General features: G+C 39.3%; 2 protein-coding genes across 2 annotated transcripts in view; one reads left to right on the forward strand and one right to left on the reverse strand.

Annotated features, from left to right (window-relative positions):
* Positions 1-15012, forward strand: part of LOC134500729 (platelet glycoprotein 4-like) — a 461190-nt gene that overhangs the window by 232506 nt on the left and 213672 nt on the right. The window lies entirely within an intron of this gene.
* Positions 1-15012, reverse strand: part of SEMA3C (semaphorin 3C) — a 175298-nt gene that overhangs the window by 85765 nt on the left and 74521 nt on the right. The window contains exon 3 of the mRNA XM_063308094.1: positions 1717-1877. Coding sequence (XP_063164164.1) covers positions 1717-1877 — 161 coding nt within the window. The remainder of the gene's footprint in view (positions 1-1716; positions 1878-15012) is intronic.

Consider the following 15012-nt stretch of genomic DNA (forward strand, 5'->3'; position numbering starts at 1 on the left):
AAATTCACCTATAAGTGCAGGCAAATTTACTGGGAGTTTAAATATTTTTTAAAATTAAAAAAAAAAAAAATACCCAAAGAAATATGTTAGAGATGCTACTGCATTAGAGCATTTACTGACATGTTTTGCTCCAGAAGCTAAACAAATGCAGCATATGTGGAAGCGAAAAAACTTTAGCAATGTTAATGTTGAGTTCTTGATAGGAATAAGAGGGCCCTAAGCACACAGGGGATGCGGTGGCGCTGCGGGTTAAACCGCTGAGCTGTCGATCGGAAGGTCGGCGGTTCGAAACCGCGCGGTGGGGTGAGCTCCCGTTGCTCGTCCCAGCTCCTGCACACCAAGCAGTTCGAAAACATGCAAATGTGAGTAGATTAATTGGTACCGCTTCGGCGGGAAGGTAACGGCGTTCCGTGAGTCATGCTGGCCACATGACCCGGAAGTGTCCTATGGACAACGCCGGCTCCAAGGCTTTGAAACAGAGATGAGCACCGCCCCCTAGAGTCGGACACGACTGGACTTTACGTCAAGGGAAACCTTTACCTTTACTAAGCACACAAAAATACCTCTGTTTTATGTGGAACATTCTGGGCACTAAGCACACAAAAATATCTGTTTTATGTGGGAAATTCTGGTGGGTATTTTGTCTAAAACCTATAGAGGTGAATAAAAATCAACAGGAAACATTCTTAGGAAACACCAGGAGACATACAGTACTTTGTCAGCTGCCAATAGCCATGTGAACTGGGAGAACTGATCTCTAATGCTTACTCTGGATCCACTTTTTTTTTAAGGTTATTTTTTCCAACCTATATGCTGGGGTCAGTACAAGCCACTTCCAACCACCATCCTAGAATTGTTGTCAATACTGCAATTGTGATACAATTGCATTGTATCCATGTGTGATGGGGAGTAGTGGGGAAACAGGTTACTTTGAGTTCTATGCGTGGAAAGAAAAGATGGGCGCCATCAAGGCCAAAAGACAGAGAATGTTTCTGTAGAGGAAGACATTTTTTTTCTTTAGCCATGTGGCTGAACTTCTAGGTTGTTGGGAAACACTGCTGGCATGTGTGTATGTGCAAGCGTGTGTGCATGTACACACACGCAAACACACTTGTCTGAAAATGCCCAGGAAACACTATGAGATATTATGATGCCCTATTACTTCATGCATATGTTTATACGAAAAAGATGGCCTCAGCCATGTCTTATTGTGGTTGCCTTTTTTTTTTCAATGTATTATTGCGGTTGCCATCTTTTTTTAACGTATTATTGCGGTTGCCATCTTTTTTTAACGTATTATTGTGGTTGCCATCTTTTTGTTTCCCCTTCATAAAACTCTCTGGTTGACCAGACATGTGATCCTTGAGACATGTGATCAAAATTTGGGTGCTTTGCAACCAGCATATATTTACAATGGTTGCAGTGTCTGGGGTCATGTGATTGCCATTTGCAACCTTTCCAGGTGGCTTCTGAGAAACAAAATCAATGGGGAACCATGTGGTTCATTGAACGACTCTGGTGATTTGCTTAATGACCACTGCAAAAATGTCGTGAAATCAGGTGCGGTTTCATGATTCCTCACCTAGTAATTGGACCATTTAATGACAAATTTTCTGGTCCCTGTTGTGGTTGTAAGTCAACGACTACCTGCATTTTAAGCAACAACTGCTCAGTGAAACATAGAAAATTTATGAATCTACCACATTGTGAACTTACGCTCAGTGGCTCCTGGCTTATATTATTGATATTCAAAGACAAAATATGATCTTTGCTGCCAACATAGATCCGGTCTTGATCTTCATCCATCACTAATATCCTGTAGTCTAAGGGGTGATGGGAAAGAGAGTAAAACTGGGATGTCTTGGTTTCCTGTAGTTCTGTAAAAGAAAGAGAAATCTGAAATTAATTTTCCTTCAGTGGCTGCTGAGTTTCATTAGAGGTATTTTCTACAGCTAAAAAACCAACACTCTTACCTTGAAGAAAAGAAATAGGATCACAATAAAAGTGAAAAGTCTGAGCATGACCATCAGAATTTTAAGCAAAAATGAAACAATTTCTCTGTCAAAAATGACTGCCCTGCTTTTTTACACTTAAGTAAATCACTTTACTCATTAACCATCCAAAATAGCCTTACCCAGTCATCCAAACAACACTGTTGTATTAATGGAAACTATTATTTGCAACTGGCCCTTTAAAAAACATGATACAGCCAACTAATCCATGCAATTTTCACATGCTATGACAGGCCAGAATCAATACTGAAAAAGTCACAGAAATATATTTCATTTAATATTTCTAAGAATTGAATTAGCTAAGATCAATTAAGATTTATTTGTTTTGCAATCAAGTCACAAATACTTTTTCTTCCTCCTTCTCTGAATTAATTTTTGCAACTCTGCAATTTTAACTGCATTTTCTTAGGAAATTGTTTAACTCAAAAAAAAAGGGGGGGAAGGGAAGGGAAATGATTAAACTACTGTGTATCCCACAGCATTTCTCCCCTAGTTTTTTTTAGAGCTGTAGGCTCATATTTAACTTAGCATAAAGCTAGGTAATTATAGCTTGGGGTTAACAACACTGGTGCAGAATAATATTCATGAAAAAGTGAGAGAGTAATAAAGCAGGAGTGAAATAATTCTGTATGTCAAGGATTTTAATGGACACTGGTTGTAGGAGAAAGACAAGAAGGAAATCATAAGCACTAGCTATTACTGTAGATAAGTTAAGCATACATAACTATCACATGACACACTGGTGCTGAATTTCAAAACAGGTAAGGTTTAGATTCTGTCTAAATCGCTTTCAGTGTGTAGACTAATCTTGACCTTTATTTATTTATTATTATTTATTAATTACATTTATATCACCGCCCATCTCCCCCAATGGGGGACTCTGGGCGGTTTACAATAAATAGCATTAAAACATAGCCAGATAAAAATTACATTAAAATATACATAAAAGCAAACATGAAATCCAAGTGGAGATGGATCATTAAGGGGTACTATGGCACCAGCCATCCCCAGGTGGAGCTATCTCTCTCCCCCTCCCAAGCAAGGAGGCAGAACCAGGTCTTAAGTTTCTTCCGGAAGTCCGAGAGTGAGGAAATCTGTCTCAACTCCGGGGGCAAAATGTTCCAAAGGCTGGGCACCACTGCAGAGAAGGCTCGCCTCCTGGACCCTGCTAGATGAAATTCCTTTGCTGATGGGGTCCGTAGCATGCCCTCCCTGCCTGACCAGGTGGGACGGGTCAATGTTATGGGGACGAGATGGTCCCTCAGGTACCCTGGTCCCATGCCATGTAGGGCTTTAAAGGTGATAACCAACACCTTGAATTGGACCCGGAAGCAAACTGGTGAATTCCAGTACGAACTGACATGAAGTGTCTCTAACAGGTCAGAGAAAAGGAATCTGGAATGCTTCAGCCGGTGTCAAAAAAGGCAAGGTTGTTATCATGGCAGGATAATTGTAGCCCCATTCCTTTCGTACATGCATACAGAAAGGAGTGGGACTTGGATCACTCTGCTGCACAACCACCATCTTGCCTTTTTTGACACACACACACACACACACACCCATCATGATTGCTGGTGTTACTGAACTACAGCTTCTAGCATCTTTCACCACTGATCACGCTTATAAGGTTTATTAAGAGTTGTGTTACGACAACACCTGAAGGGCTATACATTCTGCACTCCTGCCCTAGATTCATGTGCATTTTGGGTCTTAGTTACCAACACATTCCCAAACGTCTCATAGTAAGTTTCAATTCAAAACACACCAAGTGTTTAGAATGCACATATTGATAATCTTTAAAAACATTTATATCGACAGATCATACACAAAAATGCACATATTTACACTTTTTTAAATGATTTTGGGGGTTGTTGTTGTTTATTCGTTTAGTCGCTTCCGACTCTTCGTGACTTCATGGACCAGCCCACGCCAGAGCTTCCTGTCGGTCGTCAACATCCCCAGCTCCCCCAGGGACGAGTCCGTCACCTCTAGAATATCATCCATCCATCTTGCCCTTGGTCGGCCCCTCTTCCTTTTGCCTTCCACTCTCCCTAGCATCAGCATCTTCTCCAGGGTGTCCTGTCTTCTCATGATGTGGCCAAAGTATTTCAGTTTTGCCTTTAATATCATTCCCTCAAGTGAGCAGTCTGGCTTTATTTCCTGGAGGATGGACTGGTTGGATCTTCTTGCAGTCCAAGGCACTCTTAGAATTTTCCTCCAACACCACAGTTCAAAAGCATCGATCTTCCTTCGCTCAGCCTTCCTTATGGTCCAGCTCTCGCAGCCATATGTTACTACAGGGAACACCATTGCTTTAACTATGCGGGCCTTTGTTGTCAGTGTGATGTCTCTGCTCTTAACTATTTTATCGAGATTTGTCATTGCTCTTCTCCCAAGGATTAAGCGTCTTCTGATTTCCTGACTGCAGTCAGCATCTGCAGTAATCTTTGCACCTAGGAATACAAAGTCTTTCACTGCTTCTACATTTTCTCCCTCTATTTGCCAGTTATCAATCAAGCTGGTTGCCATAATCTTGGTTTTTTTGAGGTTTAGCTGCAAGCCAGCTTTTGCACTTTCTTCTTTCACCTTCATCATAAGGCTCCTCAGTTCCTCTTCACTTTCAGCCATCAAAGTGGTATCATCTGCATATCTGAGATTGTTAATGTTTCTTCCAGAGATTTTAACTCCAGCCTTGGATTCAAGACCAGCTTGTCGCATGATGTGTTCTGCATACAAGTTGAATAGGTAGGGTGAGAGTATACAGCCCTGCCGTACTCCTTTCCCAATCTTAAACCAGTCCGTTGTTCCGTGGTCTGTTCTTACTGTTGCGACTTGTGAGTACAGACAGGCAGAAATGATATGGACTGGAATCCGATATTCATGTATCCATAGTCAGCTGTCATGGGTGGGTATTCATCCAGAGCTCTAAAGATCCTTTTTGCCAGGAACAGCATTTTGCAAATGCATTACCTGGTCCTTCCATGACTGTAACCAAGAAATAACAGCTCAGCATCACTTGATAAAGTGTTAAGCCTTGAGGGAAGTTGCATAAATAAGCCTTTCCCTATTGTTGCAAACCAACTAAATCAGGATATTTTAATCTTCATTAACTGGTGTGAAAACACATTACGTCCTATGCTTTGACTTGCTACTATTCTTATCCTGACTCCACACTCAAAGGATCAGCAGTCTGTTCTTCCACAAGAATTTTAAATAACTACAAAACCAAAGTATCTGATTTTCAATTCCAATCACTCATACATTTGGTAAAAATAATAAATAACTGTCATACAGATTCCGCCCCCCCCCCGCCTTAAGGAACCTAGGTCTGAAACACTGGCCTTCTTCAAAGCAATTCAGAATCCCTTGCCTTAAGAATTTGGGAATATACCAAGGAAAGCAGTGAAGTATACTTGTCAAAGAACCACCAGAATGCTAAACCGCTTAGTATTCTGCAAGTCATAATTTTGAATAGCAATGAAAGCAAAACTCTGTTCTTTCAGTAAATAGCTGCTGATCCTTATTCCATAAGAGTTCCCTTTGTTTTTTCTGTTCAGAAAAAGAAGCAAATGAAGGCAATCATTCCTTTCCTGGGGTGATTAACATGATAAGAACAATATTCACACCTTCAGCATCTGATCCATTTCTTTAGGGTCAAATTGTCCCAGTGTTTGCATGTGGAATGCCTGTCTCTGTGTGCTGTGGTTTCTATAGATATCCATTCACTAATTTATTGTAGGACTCTGGGAAAGGAGAAGACATGTTCTTCTGTGGAGTCCTTGGTATTCTCTGAGCTGGGTTGTTTTCTTGCAGACATGTTGTTATCTGACTTGGTGACATCTTCAATAACGTTTTGTTTCCCAACTAGGTAACATCTTCAGTGCACTGGAGATGTTACCCAGTTGGGTAAGGAAACGTCTGCAAGAAAACACCAAACTCAGAGAACATCAAGGATTCCACAGTTCAACCCTGAGCTACAGATATTCTCTTCTATTGAGTTGTTCTTCTTCAGAAAGGAGTCAATGAGAAGAAAAGACAAGTCCTTCTAGACCACAATCATTGGGAGGGGAAGACATAACCTTCTCCAGAAGGTCACTAAGAGAGAAAGCCTTGTCCTTCATATTTACTCCTAAATTACAGTTTTAATGTGGTAATTATGAGAGGCAATCACATTAGCAGTATCTCAGATGTCATTTTAATAAAATGGTCCCATAAGTAAACTGCATCAAATTTAATGTGCTGGGCCTACTTTTCAGAGTGCTCCTTTTGACACACACACCCACACCCCAGTTTATGCATCCTTGTTAGGAAAAACGAAATAAAATTTTTAAAGAGCAGCCTCCTGGGAAGACATGGATCCAGTTCTGATTGTCTGCCTGTTAAAAACATCCACAAGTTTCACACAAAATCTCAGCAATAAAATAGAAGATGAAATAGGGAGGAAAATGAATTTGCCATTCTTGTTTAGGATTAATTCATCTGCATCAACCTTCTACGTATGAGATTTATTTATTTATTTATCATATTTGTATAGCCACCCATCTCACATAGATCTAACAACTGCAGAGTTACTGCTTCTACAAATGAGCCCTGTTAGGTCTAGAATCACAGATAGTCCAGTCTAGTCATCTCAAACCTTTCCAATGGAATTGGCACATGTACAACTGGGAATGAATAAGGGCAAGGGCTGATAAAGCTGAGAAATCAAAGGATCTGCAGCCATGTGTAAACCACTCCTATGCTTTATATTTCATTGTCATGTGACATTTCTAAATCAACTGTCAGTGTAATGGTGACATCACTTCAACTTACAAGGGATCTCTATTATGGAAATACTAGGAAACTGCAAATGAAATCAGTGTAAGCTGACAACCCCAGGCTTGCTATGAAATCAACAAGAAGACAAAAGCAATACTGAAGGTTAAACGGCCCAATTTCTCATGATTGTGGTGGGGAAAAAAACATAAGAAGAAGGCATGCAGTGTAGATCATCTATCTATCTATCTATCTATCTATCTATCTATCTATCTATCTATCTATCTATCTATCTATCCTTCGATGTCCCTCCATTCTCATGGGCTCTAAGCGGCACACAATCATCAGAAAAAAGGGTTAAAAATGCCATAGCAAGAATACCAGTATGAGCTCAAAAAGGCAGTAACAGGATCATCCATCAGGGGGAGCTGCTGGAGGAAAGGCAGGGTATAAATTAAATAAGTAGATGAGTAAACAAACAATCCTTTTAACCTAGATGAGAATAACCAACATTTTCACCTCCCCCTTTCCTGTTCACTTTCAGGAATGTTTCCTTCCAGTGTTGGGAATGGACATTCTTGCCTTAGACCCTTCTCATCTGAACTTGCACCAGCTTGTTGTGTGACCTCTCTGACATTCATGATGAGACACAATGGACTATGTGGAACCCACCCTGCTACGGCACAGAATACTCTTGAGAAGTCTGCAAACTGACTGTCAGTTCCGCTTGCCAGACGCATGCTAACGAAAAGAGCTCAACCTCCATTGCTTCATCTAGCTAAGAAAACATCTTTTTAAAAATAAAATACGATAATCAGTCTGCAGGGACACTTCAAGATAGATTAAAACCTAGTTACACCATATTAGCAATTAATTTATTACATTATGATCTTTAACAGATCAGGTTCCCATTTGTAACAAAGAAATCGAACTGTTAGCTTCTTAGCTCATAAAATATATAACTCCATCAAAGTGCAATTAAAAATATGTCATGATCATGGCTTCTGCCATATCACCAAGGAATAAATTTTAATTCCCCAAGAGACAGTTTAGAATTATAACTGACTGTCCCTTTTGTCTCACTGTGATACCCCAGCTTTCTCGAAGCATGTAGAGACAGGAAGCATTTCCCTGCCTTTGATTAACCACCCTCTCCCTTAGCATTAATCTTCATGGATTAAGTTATTCATAGCTCGACAGTGATGCTACAGTGCAGTACATAGTTATTAATTATGTTTATCATCAAGTATATACTACTTTGAGCTTTTCATGGCAGTATTATTAGTATGAGACACATATTTTCAGATACTTACTTGCTTCATTTGCACTATACAGTTTAGATGTCCACTTCAGAAATGTTATATGTACCCATGCACATACACACACTCATAAAATATGAAGTGGACCTAAATAGGCATGAATGTCCTCTACATATGTATATATGCATGCATGCATTTATATTGTTTCAATCTCTATGCTGCTCTCCAACTCAGGTTTTTTGGGGCCACCAAGAATAGACATATAGCCCAAATGAATCCACACAGACAATAGTATAATCATGATCCAATGAACAGCATAGGTCTATGGAGGTCAATTCAGAAGTAGCTCCTATTAAGTTCCAAGAAAGTTACTCTCAGGATACAGTCACCTTTCCATTCATGTTTCTGTGACAACACTAACAGATTTTTAAAAGCTTGACTTAGGGATTGATTCAGCCAACACAAGTAACTTTTCTTATTTTTTTCCCAAGTAATATTTGTGACATTAGGATACTCAGGATGAATGAAGATTATGCTATTTTGAATGGGGTACATCAGGTTGACTGCAAGTTTGTTCTTATGGATTCTGCTCTTTAACCTTATTGTGTTGATAACTCTAAGCAGCTTGGAGACACTAGAAACCAAGGGGCATATAGGCCAAAGCAAGAAACAAACAAATGGTTAATCTGAAGATAATTGAAAGCTCTTTCTGAGCATAAAATACTGAGAATCTTAGATTTAAGCTTTGTTGTTTCACATGGCAGTATTTCTTCACCATCCTTAGCTTCAGGGCTTGGGGAAGTAATTCATTGCTACTGAACTATTCCCCTAACTCTGCTGAGGGTATGAACAAAACAGAAAATTATTGAAAAATAAGGCAAAATGCTCAAAACCACTGGGAAAACAATCATTTCAAAGCACTTTGAAAATCATTTTGAAGTTAGTTGAGAGATAGCATTCCAAATGATGACACAGGGTCCACCAACTGGTTTGCACAATATGTACCAGGCTTGGAATGTAGCATAAGAATGTAACTGGAGGAGCTAACCTAAAAACTAGCTTTTGCTGGTTCTAATATGGTGCTGAAAATCACCTACATTATTTCTTTCCCTGTGAAAGGATTAACTCCCTGCTCCAGTTCTTCTACCGAGATTTTATGGTGATTTCAATTTTTTATTTATTTTTATTTTTTTGCATTTTTTGCAATTATTGTTGCAAGATCACATACGGTGCTGTTGGTAGTAGATTTTTCTTTTCTTCCACTAACATCTCTCCATCTCCATCTCCATCTCTGTTCTTGATAACTTCTGGACTGCTCATACTTCCTGGTTTGAAAACTTAAGAATGAAGAAGACCTAATAAGGTCTTCCTTGGGGATTTAATGTAATTGTAGGAAGCCAGGAGGACTGCAGGCAACTCCAGAGATGATTGTACAATGCAAGATCAGACAGACACATTCAAGCTCTTTGTGTACCTTATGATTGGAACAAATACCGGAATCCCATGCTCTTTGCATGAGAATTCCATACGGCTAGTCTCTGAGCATAAATACAACTAAAGTTAACTAAGCAGTCTATTTCTTCAATGTTTTCTTAGACTTTGAAAAAAATAAAACAAAAGCAAGATTGTATTCTGCACCAAAGGATTTGCTGTTTTGTCTCACTTGGGGATGGCCTATGGAAGTTCCTTTCCCATCATACCCTGTGATTTTGCTGAAAGATGCACTACGCAATATTTTCAACCATCTATTTTTATTTTATTCCTTATATGTATGAAGCACAAACACCACACATTTTCTTCTCTGTGGTGCTTAAAAACAGTTGGGTTTTGCCAACTATTAGTTTGGATTTAAGAGAAAAGTTGTGTGCTTTTCTGTTTAGATTTCATCTGAACCGAAAGCAATTAAAATAAATAAGCCTTCTGCACTCATCCATGCCAAATCTAAACTAATATTGCCATACTTGTTCAGAAGCAGTAGAGAAACTGAACTTTGGCACAGGAGGGAAGAAAAAAGGATTCTATTCTTCTACTATTAGTTGATTAAGCACAACACTGCCTGGGGAATTAAAATCAAATCTTATAAATTATGTTCAGGACTGTCTCCTCCAAGTAGGATTTACCCATCCAATGCATGTAGGCTGAAAGGGGATACTGTGAACTCTTTCCCTTCAGGGATATTATTACAGCCCTTCTTTGTTGTATCTCCCTTGTTCTAGAAGACTTTGCTCCCTGGAGTTAGGACTATCATCTCCTTGATGATGTTCAAGAAAGGCATTAAGATAGTGATCTTCCCTAGAAACTTCAAAGCACAAGGTGCCATATCAAGAGACACAGTGGTTTGGGTGATGATTGATTGTAATGTGGCTGTTATAATGCTCTTTATAGATGCTGCTTCAATGTATGGTGTTATTGTTTTTATGAAATGTGATGCATCTCGAGAGAGCCAGTTTGGTGTGGTAGTTAAGGGACCAGGCTAGAAACCAGGACATTGTGAGTCCTAGTCTTGCCTTGGGCACAAAGCCAGCTGGGTGACCTTGGGCCAGTCACTCTCTCTCAGTCCTAAGAAGAAGGCAATGACAAACCACTTCTGGAAAACCTTGCCAAGAAAACTGCAGGGACTAGTCCAGGCAGTCACCAGGAGTCAACACTGACTCAAAGGCACCAAACAAACAAACAAAAAAGCATCTAGAATCTTCAATAGTTGCAGGAAAAGATTGGGAAGAAAATTTGGCAGTTGAGAAAAGATACAAGAAGAACAGACTCATGGGAAACATGACACTCAAACCAGCATTTCTAGCATGTAGCCCATCTGAAACTGTTATTTTACACTCAATGGGATAACATTTTCTATTGGTTCCAAAAATATTTCTTTTCAGTGAATATAGCCCTTTCAGTGGACAGATTTCCACCAAGAAGATGGAAAGGATTAAATTCTTACAGTACTGATCCTTGGGTTATTATTATTATTATTTTCTTTCAAGGACTACTACAAGCTTTCATTTGCTTTGAATCTATTGTATATTATTTTCAGGCAGGAAGATGAATATGTAACAAACACTGCATGTCCCTTCCTATTCATTTTCCCTATTCCTTCTAAAAGCATAGTGTTTCCTTGGTGTCAGTATGAAAGTGGTTTGGCACTTGACTTCTTTCAGTTTCTCAGTCTGGACTACAAGCTGTTCAATTGCCTAGTGGTCCACTATCTAAGCACTAGCCAGGCCAAATTTGCTTAGTTTATTAACTAAAGTTAATAATTTTACCCTGAAAGTTAGTAATTTATTTATTATATTATACCCTTCCCCTTTTTGTTGTATGAGTCAAGGTGGCAGACATAGTGTTCCTCCTCATATTTTCTCCACAACAATCCTGCGAGGCAGGTTGGGTTGAGAGAGAGGGAGTGGCCCAATGTCACTCAGCTGGCTTCCATGCCTAAAAGAGGACTAGCCTCACCATTTCCAGTCCACCCAATTGGCTTGAAACCAGGAGACTGGGAGTTCTAGTCCCACCTTAGGCACAAAGCCAGCTGGGTGACCTTGAGCCAGTCATTCTCTCTCAGCCCCAAGAAGCAGGCAAGGGCAAACCACTTCTGAAAAACCTTGCCAGGAAAACTGAAGGGATTAATCCAGGCAGTCGCCAGGAGTCAACACTCGAATGCATCAAAAAAAAAAAGCAAAACACATTTTGAGGTCCTCCCTGGATCTCATGCATTGTTCCTCCCCTCAACCTCAAAATAATTTAGAAGTAACCAATGATTAGACTTCCAAGCTAGCTGGAACACCGCCCCTACCAATCTCTTGGATACAGCCCCCATAGCAAACTCTGCCACCAAATTTTAATGTTTAGTGTGAGAGAGAGGGACAGCTGTCAAATACATGATGTTTAAGCATTTCAACTATATTGAATTTTCATTTATATCTAAATTAAATCAGGTATCATAGCTTTATCCATTTGTAAAGCAATATAGAATTGACCTTGAGGAAGGAAGGCACAAGAACAGACTTGCTGAAGAGATTACACAGTCCTGAGAAAGAGGGAATTTGAGAAAGAAATTCAAAATAACCCCACCTTGATTTTGTTTATTATAAGATGGGACAGAGAGAATCTTGGGCAGTCTTTCAAGATTCTGTTAGTCTATCTTAGTGCAAGAAAGAACATTCCCAAGATCCTGCTGTGCCTAGTTCTTGGCTTGCCTCAAAGGGCTGACACCATTTCCTTATCCAGCCCTAACAAATGGGTATCTGTATTAGTCTCTACAGGAGAATGTCAGAATAGTTGCCACTATATTTTAATTCTAAATCCTCCTTAAAATTATCTTGCCTCCACGCAGTAATGGCCTTGCAGGGAATAGTGAAAGCTAACCCTTTTGTAGAAGACTTTTGTGATATGATTGTTCACCATCATCATTATTTTTTATATATTAAAAAGGTAAAGGTTTCCCTTGACATTAAGTCCAGTCATATCCGGCTCCAGGGGGCGGTGCTCATCTCCGTTTCAAAGCCGAAGAGCCGGCAGTTGTCCGTAGACACTTCCGTGGTCATGTGGCCGGCATGACTACATGGAACGCCGTTACCTGCCCGCCGAAGCGGTACCTATTAATCTACTCACATTGGCATGTTTTCGAACTGCTAGGTTGGCAGGAGCTGGGACTAGCAACAGGAGCTCACCCCGTCACGCGGATTCGAACCACTGACCTTCCGATCGGCAAGCTCAGCAGCTCAGCGGTTTAACCCGCAGCGCCACCGTGTCCCTTATATATTTTATATATTATTATATAATATATATTTTATATAATAATAATTTTATAATAATATATTTTATATATTATTAATTACATGTTTTTGGTTTTTTTACTGTTATCATTACTGTTATTGTTGATTTTGATTCAATGAATTGTTTAGCGGACTTAGTGTTATTAGGGTTGGGAGTGAAATATTCACACACTCAAAAAAAACAGATATATACACACATGCATTATTATTTTAACCAAGGACATGTTGCAATAATTGTTTTTCTTGACTGGAATTTCTATGGGATTTTTATCTTGGAATACTCTAGGAATCTGAATGATTCAGCTACATACAAATTTCATAAATAATAATAAATCACAGCAGACATTCTCCCTAAGTGACTGGATATCATTACTTCAATTTATCTCTGGAAAAAACAGAGCTACAGTTGAGTGGTAAGAAGAGACGCTGCAAAATCTCATCCAACTGCACCAAATACAAGGAGAAAAAAATGTTTGATGTGCCTTTCCTTGCAAGGCAAGCTGATAAAAGCAAGTGTGCATATCATGTTCCTATTTATTACTGTCCGAATAAATTGAGTTGTACAATAATGGGCTTGGGGAAAAAAATCTTCCTAGACACAGTTTCATATCATGCAATGTTATTTATTGCTAGCGTTTATTGCTGAGTTAATACACTTTTGTCAAAGCACACATCGCAAAGTACAAAGCTCTACATTAACTCCGACTGCTATGAATCAGTTTAAGTCCTTTTCTCTTCACTTTTATTGTTGCTTTTAATGGTTTCAATGTTTTTTTTTTCTTTGCAGAAAGGCAGTAATAAAATCATTTCTTGCCAAAGGAAACCAGCCATTTAAAAAAACAAAACAAAACACCAAGAGCGCTTTTAAGTACATTACAATAGGTATTGGAGAACACGCAAGTACATAGAACCATTTCTTTAAACATTTCATACCTGACCTAATGCATCTGCAGCTTAGGCTTTACCAATGGCTCTAAAATTTTCTCAAACAATATTGAAAAAAAAAAGGGTGGGGGTGCTGTTGCACAGCTTGGACAAGTTTACTTTCTTGATGCATCCCTCTTCCCCTTCTTCTGAGCTTCTGTATATTTTTAATTCTATACATACATACATACATACGTGTAGATATACAGTATACATACATGCACACACATACATGCACACATATACACATTCACATGCACATGCACACACATATTGAGATTACATGAAACTGCCATGCATGTGACAGTGAGATCCTAGTTTTAAGTAACCCAATAATCACAAAGGACCTGCTTTACAATTTAAATATATGCATGGGGAGAGAGTATTTAACCTACCCTTTGTGCTGCCTTTCTCTTTTCCAATACACCAATTTCCTGCCTGTTTAGTTATTCCCAATTTGAGAGCTGCGGTAGGAAAAAAAGGGTCTTCTCTCTGCTCGTGCACTTTGTTCATATTTGAAATCACACACTCCCAACTACCACAAGCAACTTGACCTGATGCCCACCTGATGCAACAGAACACTTTTAACCTTCAGGAGGGCATTGAACACCTGGCTCTTCCCCCCAAATGGGGAGAGGATGAGGTTGGAGTGGGAAAGAATGTGTGGGCTGTCAGGGAAGTGTGGCTGTGGTGCAAGGTTTTTCTGTTTTTTGGTTATTGGTTTTATTGTTTGGGGGGTTTATTATGTATATGTGGTTTTCTCTTGGTGCACAGAGTTTGGTTTAAGATGGGCAACTCTAGAAATGTTTTAAATACATACATACATACATACTTTCTTCCCTCCTGTGAAGTTAAATGTAACCTTCTCCCAGTATGATAGCTCCCAATCTTTTCCTTTATGTAGACCACTATACAGTAATCAAAAACTTTGGAGGGCTATCTCATAACCCCAAAACTGACCCCAAAATTAAACCACCATTTCAATCAAGAATATCAACATCTTGCCTGATTTGCAGATGGCATGACAGTTTGCTTTTACCAAAAACGATAGCAACAACAATAACGACAACAAACCCACACACACTTTTGCCATTAGGAGCCTGCACCAAAGACCACCTATAATTCTTTTGTGGACCACTAATGTTCATGCAAGTCAAGTTGGAAGCTGTCTTCAACACCATACACAAGAAGGATTGTTTTACTTTTAAAGAGATTTTTAATCTTACCCAACTAGAATAAAAGTTTGCACTACCTGATGTATATTTGTTTGGAATTTAGGTTTGTTAAGTCTTT

Source organism: Candoia aspera, chromosome 7 (assembly GCF_035149785.1).
Source record: "Candoia aspera isolate rCanAsp1 chromosome 7, rCanAsp1.hap2, whole genome shotgun sequence".
NCBI classification, from domain to species: Eukaryota; Metazoa; Chordata; class Lepidosauria; order Squamata; family Boidae; genus Candoia; species Candoia aspera.